Below are 24,819 nucleotides of genomic sequence, written 5' to 3'. Positions count from 1 at the left end.
CACTGGTGCCACTAACCTTTTGTCTTTCATGGAAAAGATAACCTCTAGCTCAGGAAACTCACCCATTCTGGCGGCTCCCTTGGGCAAGACCATCACTTCTCTGGTCTCCATCACTTCATGCTTCTCGCCCCTCCCCCCATGCCTCTTCCCAAAGCTCAGCTAAGCTCCTGCATACTGTCTCAGGGCAAGAGCTTTTTCTTCCCCCTCTTGCCCACTGTCCTGCACACAGAGTAACTCCCTGACTGTGACATTGTTAAACACTAGAAACAGGTTATTAAGGGGACTGCAGAATCCTCCTACCAGGAGAAAAGAGGTTGGATGAAGCAACCTCTGGCGATCCTACGGAAGAATAGTTAAGGCTGGACGCTGGTTACTGAATCAGCTAGATGTAAGCAGGGACAGTCTCCTGGTCTGTGAGTCCATGAGAGTTCAACACTCACCCAAGAAGACAGGCAGAAAGTGATGTGTGCTCATCCCTGAGAGAGGTAACTGGGTCAGACATGGAGGGAGGGGAAACTAACACGTATGGGCTGCCTCACATGGGCTGGGCAACCACCTTCACAATGTTATCTCTAACTCTGCCAAGTGGGCATCACCACCTCCTTTGTTCACATGTCCTTTTTCACTCTCTCAGTGAGGTCAGTTCCCCTGCCCAAAGACATACAGCTGGTCAATGGCAGAGCCAGTATTCAAACTCTGGTTTTATTCCAAGGCCATTCTCTTTCTCATGTTCAGAAATAGGAAAATTTAAGATACTGAAAAGAATAGAGGTGAACCCAACAAACTTTTCTTCACCATGCTTTTTTCCTCTAATGTTCGTCGGAGGTAAAGTTCCTTGCATAGAAGTGTTGAAATCGAGGAAAACGGTCACATGCCAAGGATAGGATTTTGGCTTGGGTCAGAGGGCTGATCTTGACCCGTCTGGCCAGTTCCAGTTCTAATTGTTTTTATCGAATTTCCTGGACACCCAGCAGACTGTATGCCCCATTAGGTCACTTTAAAGATAACATTTCTCAAGCTCTATGTGCCAGGCATGTTTTAAGTGGGTTACATACAGCATCTTATTTAAGAACTAAGGCTTAGGAGTAAATAATGATTTGAGCTGGTAGGAATTTACGGTCCCATAAGACACCAGTGAAATGTTCAATGAAATAAAATATTCTCAGTGCTGTACCTTCTCACTCTTTGCTTCAGTGTCCAGTTCAGCTATTTTAGCCCATTTCTGCCAAAAGTTTGGGTCATCTAAGGAAATATCCGTTCTGTTTCCTGAAGCCACAAAGCTAGCCTGTGAAGAAGAAAGAGCCAATAAACTGTACTTGAACACAAATTGTAAAACACCTGTGTGATCTCAAATGCACCAGAGACTCAAGAATATTCTCCATCCGCATTCAAAATCAAAACCCCTAACAGAGCTGCCAAAATGAAAGTGAAAATCTTGAAGCTATTGTTTTAAAATTTTATTTTAAAGGTGGGGTGAGGATATTACAATTTCAACCTACAGGATCATTTTTTATAACTTAAACTCGGAAGCAGGAGGACAACCCCTGGGAGATGATGGCAACGTATGTCCAGTTGCCTGTGAAACGGCTGATTCTTAAAACTTCCCTGGATATAGATTTTCTTTCAGTTCACCAATCCCCAAGTTTCCACTCTGGGAAAGGCCCTGGCTGGGCCATATGAGGTGTACAGAGATGAGCTATGGCTCTAAAGCACAAAATGTCCCTGAAAAAGCCCTTCCCCCATGAGCCACCAAACAGGTGATTTGATCACACAGGTCATGAAGCTCACAGAACCTACGGTGAGAGAACCTGAGAGTGATCTGACAAGTGGTCTGGTTAGTTGAATTCTAAATCCAGCGACCTGACGGGCAGAGGAAAAAGGCACCTAGACTAGAAGCTGGGAATCTTGAATAAAATCTCTTGTCTCATGAAATGAACAAAGTACGTGTTCACTGGAATTTCAACTCCCAGATCAAGGAGTGCTCTCCAAGGGACTCGGGATGACCATTCGAGGGTTCTGGAGCAGTCTCCGTGAATAGTGAAGAAGGCAAGCTGCAAACCCAAGTGTCTATCCTGCCCATGGAAGATCAGCTCCAAGGATTCAGAGTGGTGATTTCTTTTCTAGCTTGTGACCCATTATTCAAAGCCTCTCTAAGAACCTGCATCTTCAGGGTGGCACACAGAACAGTTGTGCAGCCAGACCATTTCAACGGTTTGCATTTAGACAAACAGCAGCCGGGCTAATGAGGGTCAAAGAATAAAGACTTTTCTTTCCACTGCCACCCCACGTGGACTCTGCGGAGAGGGCCTTATACCTTGGCAAAAGTGGATCCTTTCCCTTCAGACTGGATGGTGATGGTGTGGGTTCTCCTCTGCAGAATCTGGTCTATGTCTTCTTCACAGAACTTGGAGCCTTCGTCTTCCTCATCCATTAAGGCACCATAAGCACCTTTCCGGAGCAAGTCCTCTACCTCCATTTTTGAAAGCTGCTGTACCTGGACAGGTCACCAAAGGCTACTCACAAAGTGGGAAACGCACAGGAGAAAAACAGCCTGAAATCTGACCTTCATGATTCAGTACCCAGTTCCTCCACTAATTGCACATGTCAGAAGACTAAAGACACAAGATTTAGAAAATGAAAACCCAGAGAGACACTCAAGAGAATGATGGGGAGGGCAGGCAGACAATCCTCCAGGGAGCTCTGGAATAAAACCCAGCACACGACCCAGTGGCCCTAACATTCCTCAGGATGCTGGTTATTATCAAGTGTCACAAACCATTAAAGCTACGCACCACTGAAGAGAATATATTTCATGTTTATTTTATGTTTTAGTTTGAGTCTGTATCTTTAAAAACCTCCAGATGTACCAAATGAGCTAAAGAATAATGAGTTATTCATTATTAAATAAATACAACAGTATTGGAAATGATGTCATTTCTTAACTAAAGAAAGGATCCCATGCCAAGTGTTATCTTCTCAACTGCTTGTTGAAAACAGGAAATGGGAGTTCAAAACACCCTTTCCTGGTTCTAATTAAGAATCTGGTTCTCTTTATATCAATCACAGGAGGGAATTCCATGACTCCCAGCACTGGTAACTTGAAGTATTAAACTTAGCAACATACGCATAGCTAAGAGGATGTAGAACATCTGGACTAAAGACAACTCAGAAGGGCCAGAGATTAAGGAGATATTCGGCTTTGTTTGCCTAGACTTTAATACAATTCAAGAATCTTAGCAGCAATTTTTATCCCCTCTAGAGGGGAAAAGAAGATTGTATTAACTGCCATAGTTCAAGCTGATCCTTCATTCATTCATTTTTTCATTGATCATCATGCATTGAATGTCTTTAACATGCCAAGTACTGTTAGGGTGCTTGCCGGGTAAGATAAAATAGCTCACCTTCAGGGAGCTCGAAGTCTGTAGCATGAGATAAAAAGCATGGTGATAATTTAGAGTTAAGCGTTAAGATCTACTGATTTCCAACAGGCAATGTGTAAAACTCTATTTACTGAAATGTTACTGCATGTTGGGCAATCCTACCACCCAACTGCTCCTACAGATTCCTTTACTCATCTATAAAATGCAGAGACCTGAACTTGAATTACCCTCTATATTGCAGGGAATTACCCATTAAAGATGTGCGGCCTGACTCAATTTAGTGAAAGGGAACCTTAAAACGGCTGTAGGAATGAAGAATTCAGAGAGGCCCTGGGCTGCATGATAAATTCTTCTCTAGGCTCGAAAGCAGGTACCGGCATACTCACTCCATTCGTGCTGCCTTTTCGGTTGATGTCCTGAAGGACAGCCTTGTCCAGACCCAGCTTCAGGCTGGCCTTGTCAAACATTTCCCGCTCGTAGGAGTTCCGTGTAATGAGGCGATACACCTTCACGGCTTTACTCTGGCCTATCCGGTGACATCGGGCCTGAGCCTGGGAAGGAAGGAGGGTCACACACATCGTGTCACCAGACAGAACGGAAGCAGCCCAAGGAACGGGGAAATGCTTATATTCCACGTGGGGAGAGTGGCTGGCTCTCACAGTTACGAGTCATGGGACTGATTCTGGAATAGAATTCACCCAGATGCCAGCTACCCCTTCAAGAGCACCCATTTCATTGCCCGTTATTTACTGAGTGACTGCTGTATGCTGGGACAAAGTGATGAGAAGGACCTGGCTTCCTACCCTCCCTACCTAGCCTGTGGTCTGAGTGCAGGCACTCATTCCCAGGATGCTGTCTCGCTCTCTGGGGAAATGTCTCACCCAGAGCAAGCAGCACCACTTTTTAAGTTTTCTCATTTTAATACAGAAATTTTCATAGACGAAAGTAGAGAAAAGTATAAGGACCTCTTACGGTCAACTCTTGCTTCATCTCTGCTATGCCTCTACCCTCCAAGATTACTATGAAGCAAACCCTTGGCATCATATTGACTCATCCTCACATATTCCAATATGTATTTCTAAACATAAGGACTCTTGTAAAATGTATTACCATCGCTCTACTTCAAAAAATTAATACTAAGTACTAACTATCTAGTGTTCCAATTTCCCTGCTCACCTCATAATATTTCTTTAAGTTTGATTGTTTGGATCAGGATCCCAATAAAGCCCATGCATTGTAACTGGCTGATATATCTCTGCCTTTGATCTCTCCTATTCTTCCAAATGCCAATTACTTGTTGAAGAGACCAGGTATCTGTCCTACAGTTTCTCACAGTCTATATTCTGCTGCCTGCACTTTGGCTGTGTCACTGAATGGATTCCTCCGTTCCCTTTATTTCCTCTAAAGTGGAGTTATACCTTGAGACTTGATCAGGTTAAGATTTTACCTTTGGCAAGTGTAATCCATAGTTGGTACATAAATTTCCATCAAAAGGTACATGATGTCTGGTTGTCTTTCTTTTGAATTGATGATCATTGCCTAGATCCATGATTTCATTAGTGGTTACAATTCCCCTCATCAATTTTTTGGTTACCCTGATGTACAGTTCATATAGGAGAGACAAGCTAAATGTCTGATTCTTTCTCTTTATTTAATCAGTTTCCAAATGAACATCCTCCAAAAGTGACTAATGAAGAGTTTTATAATTAGTTTCTTAAGGAATACAATGCAAGTATGCATTTAAGTAATATCTGTGCTATTTTTTACTGCATTGCTGTTTTATTTTTTTAATAAAATTTATTTATTTATTTATTTATTTATTTATTTATTTATTTATTTATTTATTTATGGCTGCATTGGGTCTTAGTTGCTGTGTGCAGGCGTTCTCTAGTTGTGGCAAGCGGGGCTACTCTTCATTGCAGTGTGCAGGCTTCTCATTGTGGTGGCTTCTCTTTGTTGCAGAGCACGGGCTCTAGGCACACAGGCTTCAGTAGTCGTGGCATGCAGGCTCAGTAGTTGTGGCTCTCGGGCTCTAGAGCACAGGCTCAGTAGCTGTGACGCACGGGTTTAGTTGCTCTGCGGCATGTGGTATCTTCCCAGACCAGGGCTCAAACCTGTGTCTCCTGCATTGGCAGGTGGATTCTTAACCACTGCACCACCAGGGAAGTCCCTGTTTCTTAATGCTATTCAAATACGGCCTATGGAAAACTACTCAAGTTGGCTCCTGAGTTCTTTTTTTTTTTTTTTTGTGGTACGCGGGCCTCTCACTGTTGTGGCCTCTCCCGTTGTGGAGCGCAGGCTCGGCGGCCGTGGCTCACGGGCCCAGCCGCTTCGCGGCATGGGGGATCTTCCTGGACCGGGGCACGAACCTGTGTCCCCTGCATTGGCAGGCGGACTCTCAACCACTGCACCACCAGGGAAGCCCGCTCCTAAGTTCTTTTGACATGATTCAGTCAAATATGGAAAGGAGGAAAACTATGAAAAATTCTGGTATTATATTTGGAGGTGTCAGTATGAACTCACAGTTAGGGGTGTGTGTGTGTGTGTGTGTGTGTGTGTGTGTGAATATACACATAGATAAAGAAAAAGATATGGATACGTCTGTATTTATATTTGTATGTTATATCAAAGACCAGCAGTATCTAACAGCTCCCTTGCTTTCTGGTATGACAACATGTTCCATGTTCCCATTGTGTATTTCCTGCCCAAACCTGGATTCAGCCACTTTTCCAAGTAGTCCAAGAGCTTCTTTCAGTGGGAAGTGGCAGTAGAGACAACAGTCTGCATGCTCTAGGGATGCTCCCTGCCTCTAGGTTGGTCATTGTTCCTCAGTGGGTAAAAGCAGAAGCGTTTGTGTGTGTGTGGTGTATACGACCACGGGCACACATAAGACAAATTACATCATGAAATCATACTGATATTTTCATTCAAATTTGGGACTACGGGGTTTTAACTTCATTAACTATACATCTGTATTGCTTTTTAACCATGTTGAAAAGCTCAGTTCTTAACCATGCCAATATCGTTACTCATCTGATTTATCCCGCAAATACATGAAATATCAGAAAAACAGTATCATCATGATCACCACCGAAACATAACTACTGAAAACAATGTAAGGTTTACTGCCCTCCCACCCTGGGATATATCCCACCAAGAATGTACGAACTCCAGTGTTTTAAATTTTAAATACACACTGGGGCTTCCCTGGTGGCACAGTGGATAAGAATCTGCCTGCCAATGCAGGAGACACAGGTTCGATCCCTGGTCCGGGAAGATCCCACATGCTGCGGAGCAACTAAGCCCGTGCACCACAACTACTGAGCCTGCGCTCTAGAGCCTGTGAGCCATAACTACTGAAGCCCGTGTGCTTAGAGCCCGTGCACCACAATGAAGAGAAGCCCCCGCTCGCCACAACTAGAGAAAGCCCGCGCACAGCAACTAAGACCCAACACAGCCAAAAATAAATAAATTTATTAAAAAATAAAAAATAAAAAAATAAATACACACTGGCAGATAAGTTTCTTTTTCACAGTGGCAGGATCAGCACTTTCTGTATAATCTAGGACTGAGCAAATGTGTAAATATACTGAGGGTAACAGGAGCCAGGGTTTTCATTGCTGAAGAAGGAAGTTACAAATATGGAAAGAAGAAAAACTAGAACAACTCTGTGGCATTAGAATGGATTTGGAGGTATCAGTATTAACTCATGGTTAGATGTGCACATATGTGTATAAAACCACACAAAGACATGAATGTGTGTGCATCTGTTTATGTAGACACATGCATGTCTATACACACATATACATATGAATGCATGTTATGTACATATATTCCCTGTGTGTGTATGTATGTAGTCTAGCTGTGTCCACTGAGAGGGCCTAGAAGAAATGGCATCCCAGTAGCAAAGAACATAACGAACCCTCAGATCTTGGTTTCTAAACTCCATTCTCCATAACAAGAGAGAACAAGGCATGTTAGAGAAATGATTAATTCCAGGGCCAGGGTAGTCAAAGTACAGGATGAGCCTGAAACATATCACTGTGCCGGAATATAAGGAAGTACTCAAAGAATGATGGAGACGCATCAAAATAACACCTGAAACCTAAGAGGCTTCCGCTGGTTAGGTCCAGGACTGTCTGAACATCAAAATAAATATCGTATGGAATATAACCCACTGAATAAAAGAAGAACCCATGAGTACATACTGACATAAATAAACTAATGGGAGAAAAGGGAAAACTCTTCCTCAGAGTAGAAAGTAACTAAAAAATGTAGAATGACTGTTAGAAAATCACCACTTTGCAACCATAACAGTGATGACTGATCCAGGCAAAAATAATCAAAGGAAACTAAAACCAGTGGGTGAAACTTTGATGAGGAACAGGATATTTACATAGTCTCAAAGCTACTTAGTAATTTCAAAGGGAAAAATAGCAACTTCATAGTAGAGAAATCCGGCAGACGCCACTAACTAAGCTCAAAGTACTTATTATCAACAAATGGACATCATGTTCCTCTCGACATGACACACTGAGAAGACATATCACTTCGAGGTATCACTAAACCTGAACTCAATCCTGAGGAAATACAGACACAAAATAAGGGCCTATCTATAAAATATCTAGCCTGTACCCTTCAAAGACATCAAGGTCGTGAAAGGAAAAGAAAGATCAAGGCACTGACCCATTAAAGGAGACATGAGAACTAAACGAAGTGGGTGATCCTAGTTTGGATCTTGGGGGACTAACAACTATGAAGAATGTTGAAAGAAATGATAAAATTTGAATATGAACTATGGATTAGAGATACTATTCTTATTTCTTTATTCTGAGAACTGAACCCTGGTTATATAAGAGAACGTCCTTGCACTTAGGAAATACACACTAAAGCACTCAGGGGACAACTTACTCTCAGATGGTTCAGACAAAAAGTGGCGTGTGTGTGCGTGCACACACGTGTGTAGGTCTCTGTATGTACTCAGAGAGACAGGAGAGAGTTAGGGCAGAAATGATAAAGTAAATGAGGCAAAATGTTAGCAGTTGGTGAATCTGGATAAAGGGTATATTGGAGTTGCAAACTGAAATTATAACACAATGAAGATACTGAAAAATGAAATACAAACATTTGAGCATAACTCTTGGGGTTATGCTGTCCATATCATATAGAGCTAGGTTCAACTGTTTCATTTCGCTTTTGAATTTTAGGGATTGATTTTTCCCACATTAATTTAACCACAATGAAGGGAGTGGGAAAGAAAAAAACTAAACCAAGTAACCTTGGAAATTGGTATTTTGATTATATACTTTAAGACCAATGACCTAAAAAAACACTTTAGCCCAATATTACGCACAAGTAAATTTTTTTGTAGAATATGGGTTAGTAATTCTGAAACTACTTTATGCATATATGAAGATCGAACAAATGAGTAAATGTACTGTGTTATGACAATGAGACCAGGCTTCTCACAGCCAGAGAAAGGAGTTATGAATTCGGAAGAGTGCAGAAGGCTAGAAGGAATCCTGTGATGTTGGACTGGAATCAGAAATCTCACTACAGATGGATAGACAGGGAATAAATACAGAGGTGTGGTAGCAGCGCTTGTGTCAGTATGCACATCTGTATTTCCTAGCTCTGTCTGCTCAGAGTCTAGAACCAGTAACACTCCAGTGGCAATGGGCACACCTAGTAGCCAGACCTTGGTTTCTAAATGCCATTCTCAACTAAAAGGAACCAGGGAGCCTTGGAGGAACAGTCAGTTCCATGGATATGGCAGGAAAAATGTAACATGAACCTGAGTGTCTTGTGGTGCCAGAAAATAAGAAGTGCTCACAAACTGACAGGAGCATGTCTAAAGGACAGAGGAGCCAACCTGAAGGGCCTCCTAATGACCAAATCTGGACGGCAAAACAAACAGTGCGAGTAGTGCATTATAACCTATAACGAAAAATCGATATCCAGGAATCCATACCAATACAAATACATAAAGAAATGGGGGACAAAGGACAGCTGTTCTTTACAGTAGGATTCCAACTCCTACTGTAGAAGGAATGACTGAAATAGAAAATTACCATTTGCCAAACACCATCGTAATAATTACTGAAGGCAAGAACCACTGATGAGTGCTAAAATTAATAGGCAAAAGTATGATAGGAAACAGGATATTTATAGCATCTCAAAATATCTCCTCCCAACATACTGACTACGTTTCAAGATAAAAATAGTAACTTTACAGTGGAGAGACCTGGCAGACACCACCTCAACCAAGTAATCAAGGTTAACATCACAAGTAATAAGACATATCGACATCATGTACCCCCTGAGAAGGATATAACATCACTTCTATGATATTCTTGCCAAAAATACATAACCTCAAATCCGATCATGAGAGAAACATCAGGCAAACACAAAGTGAGAAACAATTCTACAAAGCGGCTGGTCAGTATCCTTCCAAAGTGTCAAGGTCACGAAAGCTAAGGAAAGACAGGAGATGTCACAGATTGGAGGCGGCTAAGGAGTTGTAACTTCTAAAGGAGATGTGAAATCCTGAATTGGATCCCAGACCAGAAAAAAGAACACCGATAGAAAAATGAAGGAATCTGAACAGGGTCTGTAGATCAGAGCACTGTATTGATGTTAATTTCCTGGTTTCGATAATTACACTATGGTTATACAGAATGTTAACATTAAGGGAAGCGGGGCAAAGGATCCTAGAACTCTGCACTATTTTGCACCTTTTTTAAAGTTTAAAATGATTTCAGAATAAAAAGTTTTTAAAGATTTTGTTTTATAACGCTATAAAATACTTAGGATGGTTCCAAAGTCAAATATACAAAAAGGCATATTCAGAAAAACTAGCTTCTATTCGTCACTTCCCTGTTCCCTCACCGCCTCCCCCCAGGAGGTAACCATTTAAAATCTTTCCATGGCGGGGAGACATGACAGACAGACAGACAGACAGACAGCCTTTTTAGATAAATGCTAGCATACTATACATACTTTTTCCACCTTATTTTTTTTCACCCAACAATATATCCAGGAGATGACTCCATAGCGGTTTGTAGAGATATTCCTCATTCTTTTATCAAAGCTGAACATACTGTTTTAGGCAGCAAGTCTCCTACTGATGGACAACTAAGTTCTTTTGTTTTTGGCTATTACAACTAGTTGCCATACCTTCTTTTACTATCTTTAGTGATTGTAAATCTTCATTATTAGGAGAAAATCTGATGGACAGCTCTGGTAAATAAAGGAAGTGATCAAGGTAAATAATATGGTTTGTGGAAACTATAAGGCAGTAATAATATGTGCTCATTAAATACTGACACTGATTTTCTTTGTTTTGGCTTACCTGGTGTTGAGGGCAAATTACAAGAGGGAGTTTAAGAAATATTCTGAGCAAAGGTCTAATAGAGGAGAGCTACAGACATCACTAATTTATTACCTTCTTGGAATCCATATCCCCATTTGTCCTCAATACCAGAACCCTGACTCTTATACAAGGGCAGCGATGTATTCAACTGAAACCATTTCCAGCCTCCCAGGGCTGGCGAGGTAATACAGTTCTGGACAATGAGATGTAACAGCAGTCTATCAGGGATATCTGGAAAAGTTCTGCTCTCTTGAAAAAAGTGTCACACCTTCCTTCCTTATTTTTCCTACCTGGGGTCTGAAGTATCCATCTTGGAAGCAAGAGCGTGTGAACCACACTCACTGAGGATGGTGCAGCAGAGAGACAGAAGGGACCTGGGACTCTCATGTCACCATGAAGCCACCTCACTAGTCCTGGGATACCCATGTCTGGAAAACAAACCTCTGCTGGGGCTGGGGGTGGGCAGGGGGCACTGTCACAAGCAGCTAGATGGTACCAGGAGATAAACACATTCTCTACCAAGACGACTTACCTGAAGGATAGCAGGATGAGTCCTGCCCCATTTAAGAGACTTGCCATTTTACAGTCAAATCTCATATATTCCTTTTCAGAACTCACACACACAAAAATGTGGTAAAGAGAAACATTGAGAACTAAGTCAACAACTGAGGTGAAGCGCAAACAAAACACACCAGCAAAGGTATAAACATAGAACCCTTGGAGCTAGACCACCAGTAGGAGGCAGTGGTGCTACCCCTTGTCCCCACGGCCCTCCAGCCCAGGGGAAATTACAGAGCTCCAATGCTCTCCTGCATGATTTGTAGGCACCTAGTTTGTTCTGTACTTTTTAACACATTTGAGGTGAACAAAAGCCTACAAGAAACAAGTAGTCAGGTTCAGAAAAATTTTAAACAGACACAGATCCCAATGACTGTGATGGGTAGAAAGGCGGAGTCTCCAAACAGTGACAGATTTCCAACTGATTCCAGCCCTCAATTCACTGTTGTCAGGTGCAAGTCCAGAACCTTACACCACATCTTTACAATCACGTGAACATTAAATAGCTGGTACAAAGAACCACACATAATGTTGATTCCTCTCTTGACCCTTATATTACTCTTTCAAATTATTAGTTCTATTACATTTTAAAGGTACATTTTCTTTAATACTTTGAAATACTACTTGTACCTGAATGAAAATCTACATCATCAGAGAGGTTAAAAAATCACCTATAGTCCCACAAGAACCCAGCCACGTCTAGCATGCTGGGACACTTCCCCAGTTCATTTTCTACACATGAGTATTTTATTTCATGTCCAGCAATTTTACATTTCTCCTGGCACACAGAAAGTCTGTATCCGCTGGCCACCTACTCATCAGAAGAGGAATCAGGGGCTCTCAGTGCAGTATGGATCAGTGGGCACTGACTGGGAAGCTGCCCTCCCTCAACTATCTCCTTTGCAGGCCTACTTTGGAATCTGAAATTTCCAGCTCCAGATTTATCCTTTGGGGAGAGGTATCAACCCCTCTGAAAATGTAAACACCTCTGGGAAAGAACGCCGATATCTGCTCATTGCACTGTTATTTCCACTGCGTGGTTCAAAAGCCCTGAGCACTTTTCTTTCCCCGGGGCCTGGCCTGGTGTGTAGGGCTCAATAAATGTGTCATAAGTCAGTCAAGACCTGGCTGAGAATAGGAAGCAAGGAGAGGCAAGTTAACAGCATGGGAAAAGGGAGCTTTTGGGCAGCAGAAAAAAGGAGCAGGGAGTGAGAAAGAGAGGACACTGAAAAGAGAGGCAGGAGAGTACTTAAAAGAAACTTGACTCACTTTATTTGGGACTGACGCTGTACTGTAAGCACCTGTCCCACCTGCCTCAGGTGCACCACCGACGCTCACCCCACTCTAAGTCGTCACACTTCTTGTTCCCTCTGCCTGGAACATTCTTCCTACTGATTTTATAACTTAAGATCCCTGCTCCCATCATTTAGGTCTCTGCTCAGATGTCACCTTTTTTGAAGAAGCCTTCCTACACCACCCTCTACATCAGGGCGTCCAATCCCCATTTTTCGTATCCTGTTTCATTTCTTCGTAATAAGTATCGCTATCTGGGACTATCTTACTTATTTTCCCTTGTTTTTTTTGCCTGCCTGCTGCACTAAAATGAAAGCTCCATGAGAGCACACACACCATGGGTCTCGGTCACTGCTGTGTCTCCAACACTTTAAACGGTGCCCGGCACATTCCAGTGTTCAACAAACATAACAAACATTCACTGAACGCCTGGACCATGTAATGAAGCACTCACAAAGCCTTACTTTCTCCCAGCGAGGAAAAGTAAACTCAATAGAGTTTAGTCGTCCAAGTGCAGGCATACATTCTACCAAGCAAGAGGCGGTGCCAGTGATATGATGGCGGCAGAGGGAGTGGCAAAGGGAACCGGCACCTCTGCTTTCTTGGGGCGGAGTGTCAAGCCCCTGGCTCCTCAGGCTGGATTCCCTCCTCCCTTCCACAATCCTCAGCACAGGCAGGAGCCGCATTACCCTGTGGTTGTGCTCTCGGCTAGGACACCTGCGCCCAGGCTTCCTGAATTCTCCCTTCGGGGACAACCTTATCCACAGGAAGGACGGGACCTGTCCCGTGCTACCACTGTCACCTTGTGGCCTCTGCAAGGGTGGCACGGTACCTTGCTTTTCCCACAGGCCCACTCAGCCCTCAGAGCTGGCAGCAGTGAGAAGAGGTAAAGAGAAGAAGTAAAGAAACCAGTTTTTCACTGCTCTTTTCCCTTCTCAGGCTACGGTAAGCACCCTTTGCCATTTTTTGAACTCAGCGGTTACAGGTACTATAGAAAACCTACACAAAACCTGCTGCAGCTGACGTACCAGGACTGAATCACAGCTGTCCCTCCTGGGTGAAGGCACAGTTTGATTTTTCACACACACTGATGCTAACACAGACATGTTCAAGGTTTGAGAGAGGGTGTGGCATTTACTTGATCCTCTAGATAAGACCTCCCTAATAAAGGGACCTAAAAATTGATTTACTAGAACGTACTGTCCTGGAACCTAAGGACCCTGTGCCTTCACTTGTCTGGAAAGGGGAGCAGAAGGATTTGGGACGGGCTGATGGAGTAGACACGAGAGCAGGAGCCCTAGTTCTCTGTCCTCATATTTCCGGGAGGGAATGTCGGCTCCCAGGTAGGAACACAACAGTTTCTTTCACCTCCTTCCTCTCTACTCCAAAGGAATGACTGATCTCATCAGTGAAACGGGAGATCCAGTCCGAGCTCCTATAGACTCACCCCCCCCATCCCCTGCGGAGGGCAGAGTCCCCCCTCTGTCACTGCAGGCATACAAGGACAGCCTCTGCTCTGCAGGTGGCTGCCAGCAGTTCTCAGTGGGCAAGGTTAACTGTGGGATGAGGGTGCACGAGTGCAGGAGTCCTCGGAAGTCTAAGTCTGGCTACAGGTCGAGCTATACCATCTAATCCACCATCACAATTTATTAAAGCTGATGCTTTGATCCTTTGCACTCCTGGGTCTATTTCTTAACTGGTTCTTTTGGAGGCAAAAGGGAGAGAAATACAATTTACTGGACTCCTCAGACTCTAACGAGACCAAAGGAAACAGGATGACATCCAATGTCATCTGATTTATGAACACCTAGGTTTTAAAAACATACATGTTTCTCTAGCAAGTCCTAAGCCTCTAATTCTACCCCAAAAGCACAGGAAACCCCAGCAAAGAGACCAGAAGGCTGAATGAATGAACTTTTAATAATAACAAAAAAGCACCAGAAAAGGTAACTCTGCTCTCTGACTTCCAGCTGAGTTTTCAGACAGTGCAGCTCTGTTCCACAGCCATGGAAGCTGGCTTGTCTGCAGGCCTGCCTCAGGGACTGGGCTGAGCCCAGCCTCCCCCTAAGCAGGTTGGCTTCCCTGTCAAGGCTCGGAGGGGGTCTGCCTAGGGGTCGAGAAGCAGTGTCCTGGCACTGTCACTGCTTCCCCATGTTGTCCCGTCTCCGGATAAGCACGGACTGCACCACATCTGTCCAGGCTGTTTAAGACCAGAGTGAACACTTACATGTTCTACCATCTGAACTTGACCTCCGGAGCTATGCTAAAATTCCACTAGGGTAGAGGGTAAGACCACGCTCATAATGGGACTCTCTTTTCGTGGCCCTGATGTTTATATCTGGTAGCATGTGCTTCAATCCACTCACAGATGAATGTTCTATGCCAAGCCCATTTCTAAAGGAAATACGATCATCTTGTATCAGAGTAGGAATTGTGGTTCTTCAATAACCATGAAGAACTAAAGATGACTGAAAGCTTTCACTCATTTACAAAAAGTATCAGAATACGTGCATATGTGTGAACGACTGTGTGCAAGTTAACATGACCTAACTTCCTAGCAAGGACAGTACCAGGGAGCTGCCTGGTTGAGTTTTCTGCTCTGTTAGGGATAGGAATGCATTTCGCTGATTTTCACAGCTGATTTAGCTGCAGTCCTGTGAACCACATGATGGTCTCAGCACCCTGCTCTCCAGACTCTGTCTTCTACATCACATTCACAGCACGTGGGTGAAGGGCAGATGCCAGGGAGAGTGTGCTGAGTGCGCACCATTCGGGGGGTAGTCTCCAGCTCTCGTGCTCTCCTCCCCACGCCAAGCAAGCCGAGAACCTAGCTCCGTCTCTGGGGGCAACTCAGAACAGCCCACCAATCCCACTCCCCAATAACCACAGACCCAATTCCCTGCCCGAAAATTACTCTATTCTTGCCAATTCTTTCATTCCTACCTAGTCTGGTCAGACATCTCAAAAATAAAGGAGGGTTTCCTCTTGGTTACCAAGCTGTAAATAAAAATAACCAAAAAAGCAGCCAGTCTGGAAGACCACAGGTTGAGGAATTCTAACTCTAACGTGGACCTGGGGCTGTTCGCTGACATCGACACTCATTTACCTTCTGCTACGTTCTTCTACAAGTGTTCTGCACTCCTAGCTAAGTCGCCCGAATGTTCATGGTCTTTGTTTCTCCACTGAGGTTGAGCGTTAGAAGTTCAGAAACTGACTTGGCATACACAACTCTCACACTATCCAATTTCAGTTTGGACTTTACTGCTATTCCTTTATTCATCTCCTGCTACTCCCCCAGCAGGGGCCATTAAAAACGGCCATTCCAAAGTTGCTCCCTTCTCCCCAGACCCTAATTCTGGACAGCGCCACCCACCCCATCTGGCTGGTACACAGACAAATCAATCACCTCAGAGGACTTTACCTTCTCCTTCAGGCCTGGACATTCTCGTTCTTGCTTTTTCCATTTCTTGGCATTTCACCTTCAATGTCTAGACTTCACTAGGTGAAGCATGATGATTCCAAAATCTTTGCCTCTGACAGTGACCTGTCTCTACATGCCAGCCCTATGCTTTCAGTTTTTCTCCTGAAAGTCCTTCAGGCGTGCCCAGCTAACATGGCCTCCGAATGGCCACCCGTTTCTCATACCGTCACTGGCCCAGGTTCCGAGCCTCACAGTCAGGTGAGCACTGCAAAGGAGCACAGAACTTTACAGGGGTCAAGAACTTACTACTTAAGGAACCATCTCTCTCAGGGTTGGCAAACATCTTCTATAACAGTAAATATTTTAGATGTTGTGGGCTATGAGGTCTCTGTTGCAATACTCAACCCTGCCACTGTAACATGAAAGCACCCAGAGATAACAGGTATACAAATGGGTGTGGTTATATCCCAATGAAACTATTTTAAAAGCAGGCGGCTAGCCCGCTGGCAATAGTCTCCCACCCCCGATCTACATCACTATCCTAATCAGGTTCTTGCTGGTGACCTGATCAAATAGTTTCTACTGATTATTATTACTTTGGCATTGACTATGTTAACTCCTTTAAAAGTTGGTTATTTGAGAAAAAAAATATTGGTTATTCGTCATATCTAGCAAGTCATCTTTGACCGAAATATCCCGTCACCAGCAGAAAGGCCTGATGGGGAGCTGGCCATAGCCACTGATTTTTCAAGTTGGACGTTGAACATAGTGCCACAGAATTTGTTTTACGATGATTTTTTTTCCTGCGTTTTACCCAGCTGTCACCAACATAATAATTTAGAGCACTGGTTTTTCAACTAGTAGATTGTTTTCTTCAAACACAATGTTATTTTGAAACTCGTTAAATGAAAAAGACAAAGCAGAATGACTCTGTGTGACATGGTAGGTAGAGAAGAAGCCCTGATACCCATCACCTTAGCTCCTTTTCTCTGCATCCCTTCCCGGCAGTATCCCCTAGGGCACCTCCTCAGTTTTGTGAAACAGCAGCCTTCAAACTTCTCTTATCAATCACCTGTATCATGAAAAAGGTTTTGAGGTCCCCAACGCTCTCTGAGCCACACACTCACACTCTGAGTATCAGCAGATGTCCCAAGATCCAATACACACTCAGGATGAAGTTTGTTGTTAATGATAATGGATGTAAAACTGTCATCTAAAATAGCCTTCTTGACAAGTTAGAATCTTTCGGACTGACTTATTGTGCAATCTGGCTAGAATGTCATTGTTTTTACTTTCACACGGGGTTGATGAGGAATTCTGAACCAGAAGTGTTAGCTCTGTCATTTGCTTGTTTACACTTGCTTTTAAAATGTATTAGCTCCAATCTTTGCCGTAATCTTTTCAAGCCACCATTATTCAGTTTGGTTAAAACGAGCAAATTTAATCTGCAAATACACTTAACCGGGCCCACATCAACCCTACTATGCTGCATTCACTGGAGAGCAAATGAGCTACTGGGGAAGCCTCAGTCACCCCTGCCACACCAGGGAAGTTTCCTAGCCCTCTGGGTCATCTCATGTACTGTATACGACACATGACCACCTAACAGACAAAGTGAGTGAAAACGCCAGAATCAATCCGTATGTCAAGAATTAGAGAATTAGTCAAGCTTCGTATCTTTCTTTATGTCTGATGATAAACAGTAGTTCCAATCTACATTTGGAGACTACCACTGTGAAATACCATTTGATTTGTAGGAAAAGGGAAGAACCACTTGGATTCGTGGGAAGGCTCGATATTTACTTTTTATTCAATTGTACCCTGACCGAGGCCCTAAGCCTGCCATCTGGCCGAAGCCATAGCAATAGCATGGAGCATGGCAGACACTCTCTATAGCTAAGCCGGGCCCTGTCATGATGTTCTTGGATTCAGGGACAGCTAAGGCAAACAGCAATCATCCTAACGGTTACCTGCAAGTCATTTTGTGGGTTCCAGTCTGAATCAAATATGATGCAGGTATCGGCAGCTGTGAGATTGATCCCCAGGCCTCCCGCTCGGGTGCACAGAAGAAAGACAAAGCGGTCTGAGTCTGGCTTACAGAACCGGTCGATGGCTGCCTGGCGCAGGTTTCCCCGTACTCGCCCATCAATTCGCTCATAGGTGTATCTGAGGGGACCCAAACGAACGAAAGCCCAGGTGTTAATCATGACTTCAGTGGAGAACAAGAAACAACGCAGGAAGCTGTTGACTAACGGCCTTAAACCCGTCACTTCTAAATATGGACCTAATGTCAGAGGTCTAAAAGGAATCCCCCCTCTACATATGCAGCAGGGCAGACACCTAAAACTGCACTGCAATATGTCCCCCTCTCTCAAAACAAACGAAAACCAAATCAAAACAAAAAACCAGCCAAACTACGGAGGACTAGAGGAACTGTAAACATAAAATATCAATCCCCACTGCCCAGGCAAACTTACTCTCAAGTGTTTCCCAATTTTCTTGCACTGAATCTAATCATAAGACCAGGAAAAGCAAATAAAAGCCTCGACCAGCTACTTTCAGTAGAACTCGTAACACGGAATCAGAGTTCGAGTCAGGCTCCATCTGCTTTTGGATGGACTGAAAATGGGAAGCAGACTGGATGGACAGGCAGTCTTTTTATGTCTGGGTTGGTCATTTCTATCCTAACAGTTCCTCAAAGCTTCAGAGGTAGAAAGCAAAACCTCCAGGTTTGTAGCTGAAACCAAGGTCTTCTGGGCAGCATATTGCCAAGCAAGTAGGAAGAAATCACAGGAAAGGTTTCTGAGCTGTGTCAGGTTGGAAAGAAGCCAGGAGAATCTTTAGAGGAAAATAAAGTGAGGAAGCAAAGCTGAATATCATTAAGAAGGCATATACCTGTGTAGAAAGTTAAGAATTAAGGGTGGAAAGAATGGTGAGGAGAAGGTAAAAGGAAAGACAGTAGGAAATTAAACTGCTATGGGAGCCTATTAGCATCTGTCCATCCAATTAGAAAACACAGAAGGTTTGTTTATGATGGAGATCATGTAATCAGCACAGAATTAAAACATAGTACCAATCTGGATAGCTGCTTAGTCTTATTTATTTCTTATTTACCCCTTGACAATGAACAAATTAATATGGGGATGCTACCCTGGGCCCAATTTTGACCAACAAGCAAGAACTGGTTGGTAAAGTATATGTAATAGGAACCATGTGAGAAAAGGACGACATCCTAGACCCCACGATAGTCAAGAACATGAATCCTGACAAAAACCTTCTCAGCAGCCCAGAATCTGGGAAATCAGATCTCTAAAAATTCAGATAAACAATTGGTAAGAGACTAAGGATAGATCCTCTAGGGGTAGATGACTCTGGCGGGGAGTGGCTTTAGATAACTAAATTGGGCAACATAATCCTGACTTCCTTGAGTAAAAGGAAAATCCACGTGAGAAATCACCCAAGGAAATACAGGTAGAGAAAGCAGACCAATTCAGGCTCAGAAGGGACACGTACAAAGCAAAGACCCAAGTCCAAAAAGACTGTCTTCTTTTTACAAAGCTAGAGTGCACCCACATCTGGAATTACAGGTGCAGATTTTTCCTTTCTTCTTTTTTAATGCAATAAACTTAAGAATAATACATGAGACTACAGTAGCAAATAAAAGCAGTGGTGGTTACAGGATTATCATGAAGGCAGACTAAGAAGATTTTGTCCTAAGCTAAAAGCTAAGGGTCATAGGTTGAATTCTATACAACTATGAAGCAGTCAGACAAAATTATCATCTTTATTAATATCAGCCACAGCAACAATATTAGCAGTAAGCTCCTAAGTGCCAAGCTCTGTGCCAGGCACTGCGATATGTGATACGTGCTTTATATGCATCATCACATTTACTTCTGGCAATAATCCTGTGAGGCAGTTCCCCATTTTACACTTGAGAAAACATCAAGAACAAAAACCACCACCACCACCACCACCACCACCACCACCACCACCAGCCTCACAAGCGAAATAACTTGCTTAGTCACCCAGCTGGTAAGTGAGATCCATTTGACTCAAAAGTCCACACTCTTAACCAGTTTGCTGTATGGCCTTCACATTGTACCCTATATTTCAATGCAGTAGGAAGATTTCCCTAGAAACTTAAAAGACAAAAATAAAGGTAAGTAAGAGACTCTGGTGAACTTAGAAAACCTGTAACTCTATCGGAAGGTTAAGAAGAGAAACTACAGATATCCAAAATGACTGCGATGAATCAATGCACCTAGGAACTGAACCGAGTTACTCGTACGTTTGGCCACGTATGTGATGCAGTGGAAGAGGCACAGGATTTGGAGTCAGAAGACAGGGTTGAGATTCAATTAAATGATAGCTGTCACTACCCCACCCTCACACACGTGAACAATTAGTGCTGCAGGCATACAGGACTCAATGTTCTTTGACAAGACACCCCTAAACCTGCAGAGAGGAGCCAGATGCCCACAGATCTGAGGTGGGGAATGAGCATACTGTTAAGGAGGAAGAGAAACCAATAAATAGAGATGATATAGCTCGGCAATCACCTAGGGAAAGAAATTCCCATAAAATTGGATAGCGTTTGGCCATCTATGATAGAACACAGTTTTAGAAATTGGGCAGGATGATTAGAACGTTAATTCTCATTTCTATCACTCAGTTTTGAGGGACTGCTCTCGAAGAACACAAAACTAAAATAAAAAGCCAGTGATCTGAGAGTTCAATTAAATTGTTCCTCACTCCCCTCACTCCTGAGCCAGATCCTTTGGCCATGCCCTCACCCCTGTATGAGCACGGCATGAAATTAAATGGGAACAAAACCAAACTGACAGCTGGCGTGACAACGAGGCTCAAGAACAAAGAAAACCTTGAAGGCTAGTAAATTTGAGTGAGGAAATCTGACATCATTAAATTTTCACACCAGACATCAGTGCAGCAATTAACCCTTTGTGTCAACTGCATTCTGAACAAAATCCCTAGGAGCTGATGTGGTCGATCAAACTGTAATTCTGAGTCGCTGTCGAATATCAACAAGAAGCAGGTGGCACTCTGGAAAACCTCTGGGTACTCGGGGGGTGGGGGCGGGGGTGGTGGTGGTGGAAATGACACGTTTTTGGCACAACAGGAAATGTTTACCTCAGAAGGCCTGAAGGGAAATGAACAACCTCATCTCCCAGCAATAACCAGCTGGAGAACATAAAGAGTGAAAAAAACACACAAAAACCTGCCGTTCGTGACTGCCATAAACATATAAAATACTTACAATTAACCTTAATAAGAAATAAGCAGGAGTTGGCAATAGGGGTCATGTCGGTTTGGTCACCATGTCCCTAACACCTATAGAGGTCTCAGCACAAGGTTGGTACCTTATAAATATTTACCAAATCAACGGTGTATACAGAAGACCTGAGTAAGTGCAGTGAATATCATGTTCTTCAATTTTGCAAAGACGTCAATTCTACCCTACTACGTGTGTAAAAGCCAATCAAAATCCCAACAAATGGATATAGGTACACATAGATAAATACAGATATGTAAATATATAATTTTTTTTTCTGTAGTGAGGACTGGAGTAGTCAGGGATATATTAAAAAATAATAATTCTGGGGACTTCCCCGGTGGCGCGGTGGTTAAGAATCTGCCTGCCAAGGCAGGGGACACGGGTTCAAGCCCTGGTCTGGGAAGATCCCACATGCCACGGAGCAACTAAGCCCGTGTGCCACAACTACTGAGCCTGCGCCCTAGAGCCTGCGAGCCACAGCTACTGAAGCCCACGCACCACAACTACTGAAGCTGGCGCACCTAGAGGCTGTGCTCTGCAACAAGAGAAGCCACCGCAATGAGAAGCCCGCACACCACAACGAAGAGTAGCCCTCGCTCACCACAATTAGAGAAAGCCTGCACACAGCAACGAAGATCCAATGCAGCCAAAAATAAAAAAATAAATTTATATAAAAAGAAAAGAATAATTCTGAACAATTCTGAAGTTCATCTGTAATAATATATGAGCAAAGGAATAGAAATATTGATCAAAAGATAGAAAGGGGGCTTCCCTGGTGGCACAGTGGTTGAGAGTCTGCCTGCCGATGCAGGGGACATGGGTTCGTGCCCCGGTCTGGGAAGATCCCACATGCTGCGGAGCAGCTGGGCCCGTGAGCCCAGAGCCTGTGCTCCGCAACGGGAGAGGCCACAACAGTGAGAGGCCCGTGTACAGCAAAAAAAAAAAAAGAATAGAAAGGTTACATACACACCCAGCAAACAACTCAATATATTTTATGCATACTGTCTTATATGAATGGGGGAAAAGATGGACTATTTAATAAACAAACAATCAAAAATATCTGGGAATAAATTAAATTAGACCCCCATTATATGCCCTCTACCAAAATTGTAGAAGGACTGAAGACTGAAATATAAAAAATAAAATAAATCAAAGAAGTCCAATTAAAGATTATGAATTATCATGTACATTTAATTCTTTTATCTCCTCAAATGTCTAGAAAAATGATAGGTAAAGGGATTTTTTAAAAAATGCATAATAATGCCTTCCCCCCAATAAACCTACAAACAGAACAGGAGAAAATTCTGGGACTTGGAAAGTAAATCAAGTGATATTTGATTTGAAGAAAGCAGAATCCCAGGTGAGAAATAACCTAATTCAATATGGCAGAATATCCAAAGGGATCAGGAATTGGTGGCACCAGGTATCCCTGAAAGTGGAGATACAGAAAGTCTAAAAACAAGGGAACTAACTGGTTGAATATCTGTTGAAGTATCTGTTAGCCTATCCATCATCCACCCCAGTGCTGAGAGGATAAAAAAGATCTGTACCTCTCTCTACCTTAGGAGACACCACACAGTTAAAGGCAGAGGTACCATACTAAAAAAGGGAAGAGAAGCAGAGATCTTGAGACCTCCCTACCTCTCTCCACCCCTTCCCCACAGTCAGCTCCCAGTTCAATCAAGTTCCCACCCTCTGGGCAGGAGAGAGGAAGAAAAACATCCCAAAGCACTGACACTGGAGGTTCCCTGATGAAATGGTCCAGCTAGACGGACAGTTGGTTCACAGATGGAGAATAAGGTAGCCAACAAGCTGGCCCACATGCCCAGAGCTTCTAATCTCTGGATAGTGCCTACCATCTGGCAGCCAAAACCAGACATCTGAGGAAAGCCTCTGACCTTTGAGGCTTTGCTTCTGGTGTGGAGGGGCAAGGTCTTAACACATCAATCCTCCAGTAAACAACAACCACAAAATCTGGGCAAAATACAAAAACAAAACAAATGAACAGAAAAACCTATCTGAGGGCACCAGAGGGTTAAGGAAAGCAGGCAGATTTTGGAGAGAAACAGGAAATTGTGGTTTTGGCCAGACAGAAGCCAGAGTTATGGCAAAGGTGCAAGGCAGCTATAAATCTTGATGAGAAGCCACTATCTTTCTGACCAGAGACAGCAAGAGAAGGAGTCTGGGGCAACCAGGACTGCCAGAGGGTGAGAGGGGATTGCCAGAAAGTAAAGAGACAGAGATGGTGAACCCCACACACCGGGTATAAACTCTTTCTAAGTCTCTGGTGGACCTCTGACCCACACATGCTTGGGGCAGACTGAAAGTAGTCTGAGCTGAGATTGGAGCTGCTACCTACCAGAGACGCTGACAGCATTTGCATTTTGAGACTCACCTACTTAACTGCCTCCAAATAAAAACCATCAACATCATCATAGCAATATAACAGAATCCTGAATCTCCACAACACAATATTCACAATGTCCAGGGGAAACATGACCCATTCTTAAAGGGAAAGACAACAGATGTCAAACCTAAGATGTTTTAATTAACAGACAAGAACTTTAAAAGCAGCTCTTATAATTATGTTCAGCGAAGTAAAGAAATGTACATAATGAATGAAAAGATAGGAAATCGCAGCAGTGAAACAAAACATCACACTAAGAAACAAATAGAAATCTTAGAACTAAAGTAGAATCTCTAACATAAAGAAAGCAATGGATGGGCTTAATAAGCATGATGGAAATGACAGACAAAAGAGTCAGTGAACTTGAAGACAGACAAAACAAGAGAGAGAAAAAGGACTGAAAAAAAAAGAAAAAATAGAACAGAGCCTATGGACCTGTGAGACAATATCTAAAGGTCAAACATACAGGTAATTGGAGTCTCACAGAGCAACAAGAAAATAGGGCAAAAGGAAAAAAGAGAAATCAAAGAACTATTGACCTAAAGCTTTCCAAACTTGATGAAAGATCTACATTATAAATTTAAGAAGGTCAGTGAACTCTGCACAGGATGAATTTCACACATCAGTCAAACTGCTGCAAATTGAAAATTAAAAGAAAATCTTAGTCGTCAGAGTGAAACAATACATTATATACAGGGGAACAGCCACTTAAATGACTACAAAACTTCTCATCAGAAATCACGGGGGTGAGAACACAATAGAGTAACTTCTAAGTGCTGAAAGGAGGGGGGAAAAAAGCTAACCCAGAATTCTACTATGGAAGACAGAGACATAAACAAAAAGAAAAATTTGACTTGAGAAAACAGACACTGTAGGAAGATTGTAAAAAATCTATCATCATTAATCTCAGAATGACAAAACACTGCACCTGTGTGATAACCGGCTGAGTGCTATAAAGACTGAAAAATTACAGAAGAAAACTAGGAAATTAAAAATATAATTACACAGTGAAAATCTAGGGATTAAAGTTGGAAGACAGAATAAAGGTATTCTACCAGAGGTACAGCAAAATATAATGAGATGGAAAGTAGA

The 24,819-nt window shown here is 43.0% G+C and overlaps 1 protein-coding gene across 3 annotated transcripts in view; it reads right to left on the bottom strand.

Moving 5' to 3' along the window:
* Window positions 1-24,819, bottom strand: part of CHD6 (chromodomain helicase DNA binding protein 6) — a 212,693-nt gene that overhangs the window by 52,876 nt on the left and 134,998 nt on the right. For all 3 annotated transcript variants that reach the window (XM_004272856.4, XM_033433749.2, XM_049699558.1), the window contains 4 exons: window positions 17,995-18,190; window positions 3,767-3,931; window positions 2,315-2,494; window positions 1,175-1,285 (listed from right to left, as the gene is read on the bottom strand). In XM_004272856.4, the coding sequence (XP_004272904.1) occupies window positions 1,175-1,285; window positions 2,315-2,494; window positions 3,767-3,931; window positions 17,995-18,190 (652 nt within the window). The remainder of the gene's footprint in view (window positions 1-1,174; window positions 1,286-2,314; window positions 2,495-3,766; window positions 3,932-17,994; window positions 18,191-24,819) is intronic.

Source organism: Orcinus orca, chromosome 16 (genome assembly GCF_937001465.1).
Source record: "Orcinus orca chromosome 16, mOrcOrc1.1, whole genome shotgun sequence".
Taxonomy (NCBI): domain Eukaryota; kingdom Metazoa; phylum Chordata; class Mammalia; order Artiodactyla; family Delphinidae; genus Orcinus; species Orcinus orca.
Note: the sequence above shows the minus strand (reverse complement) of the source record. Positions and strands in the feature narration are given on the sequence as shown.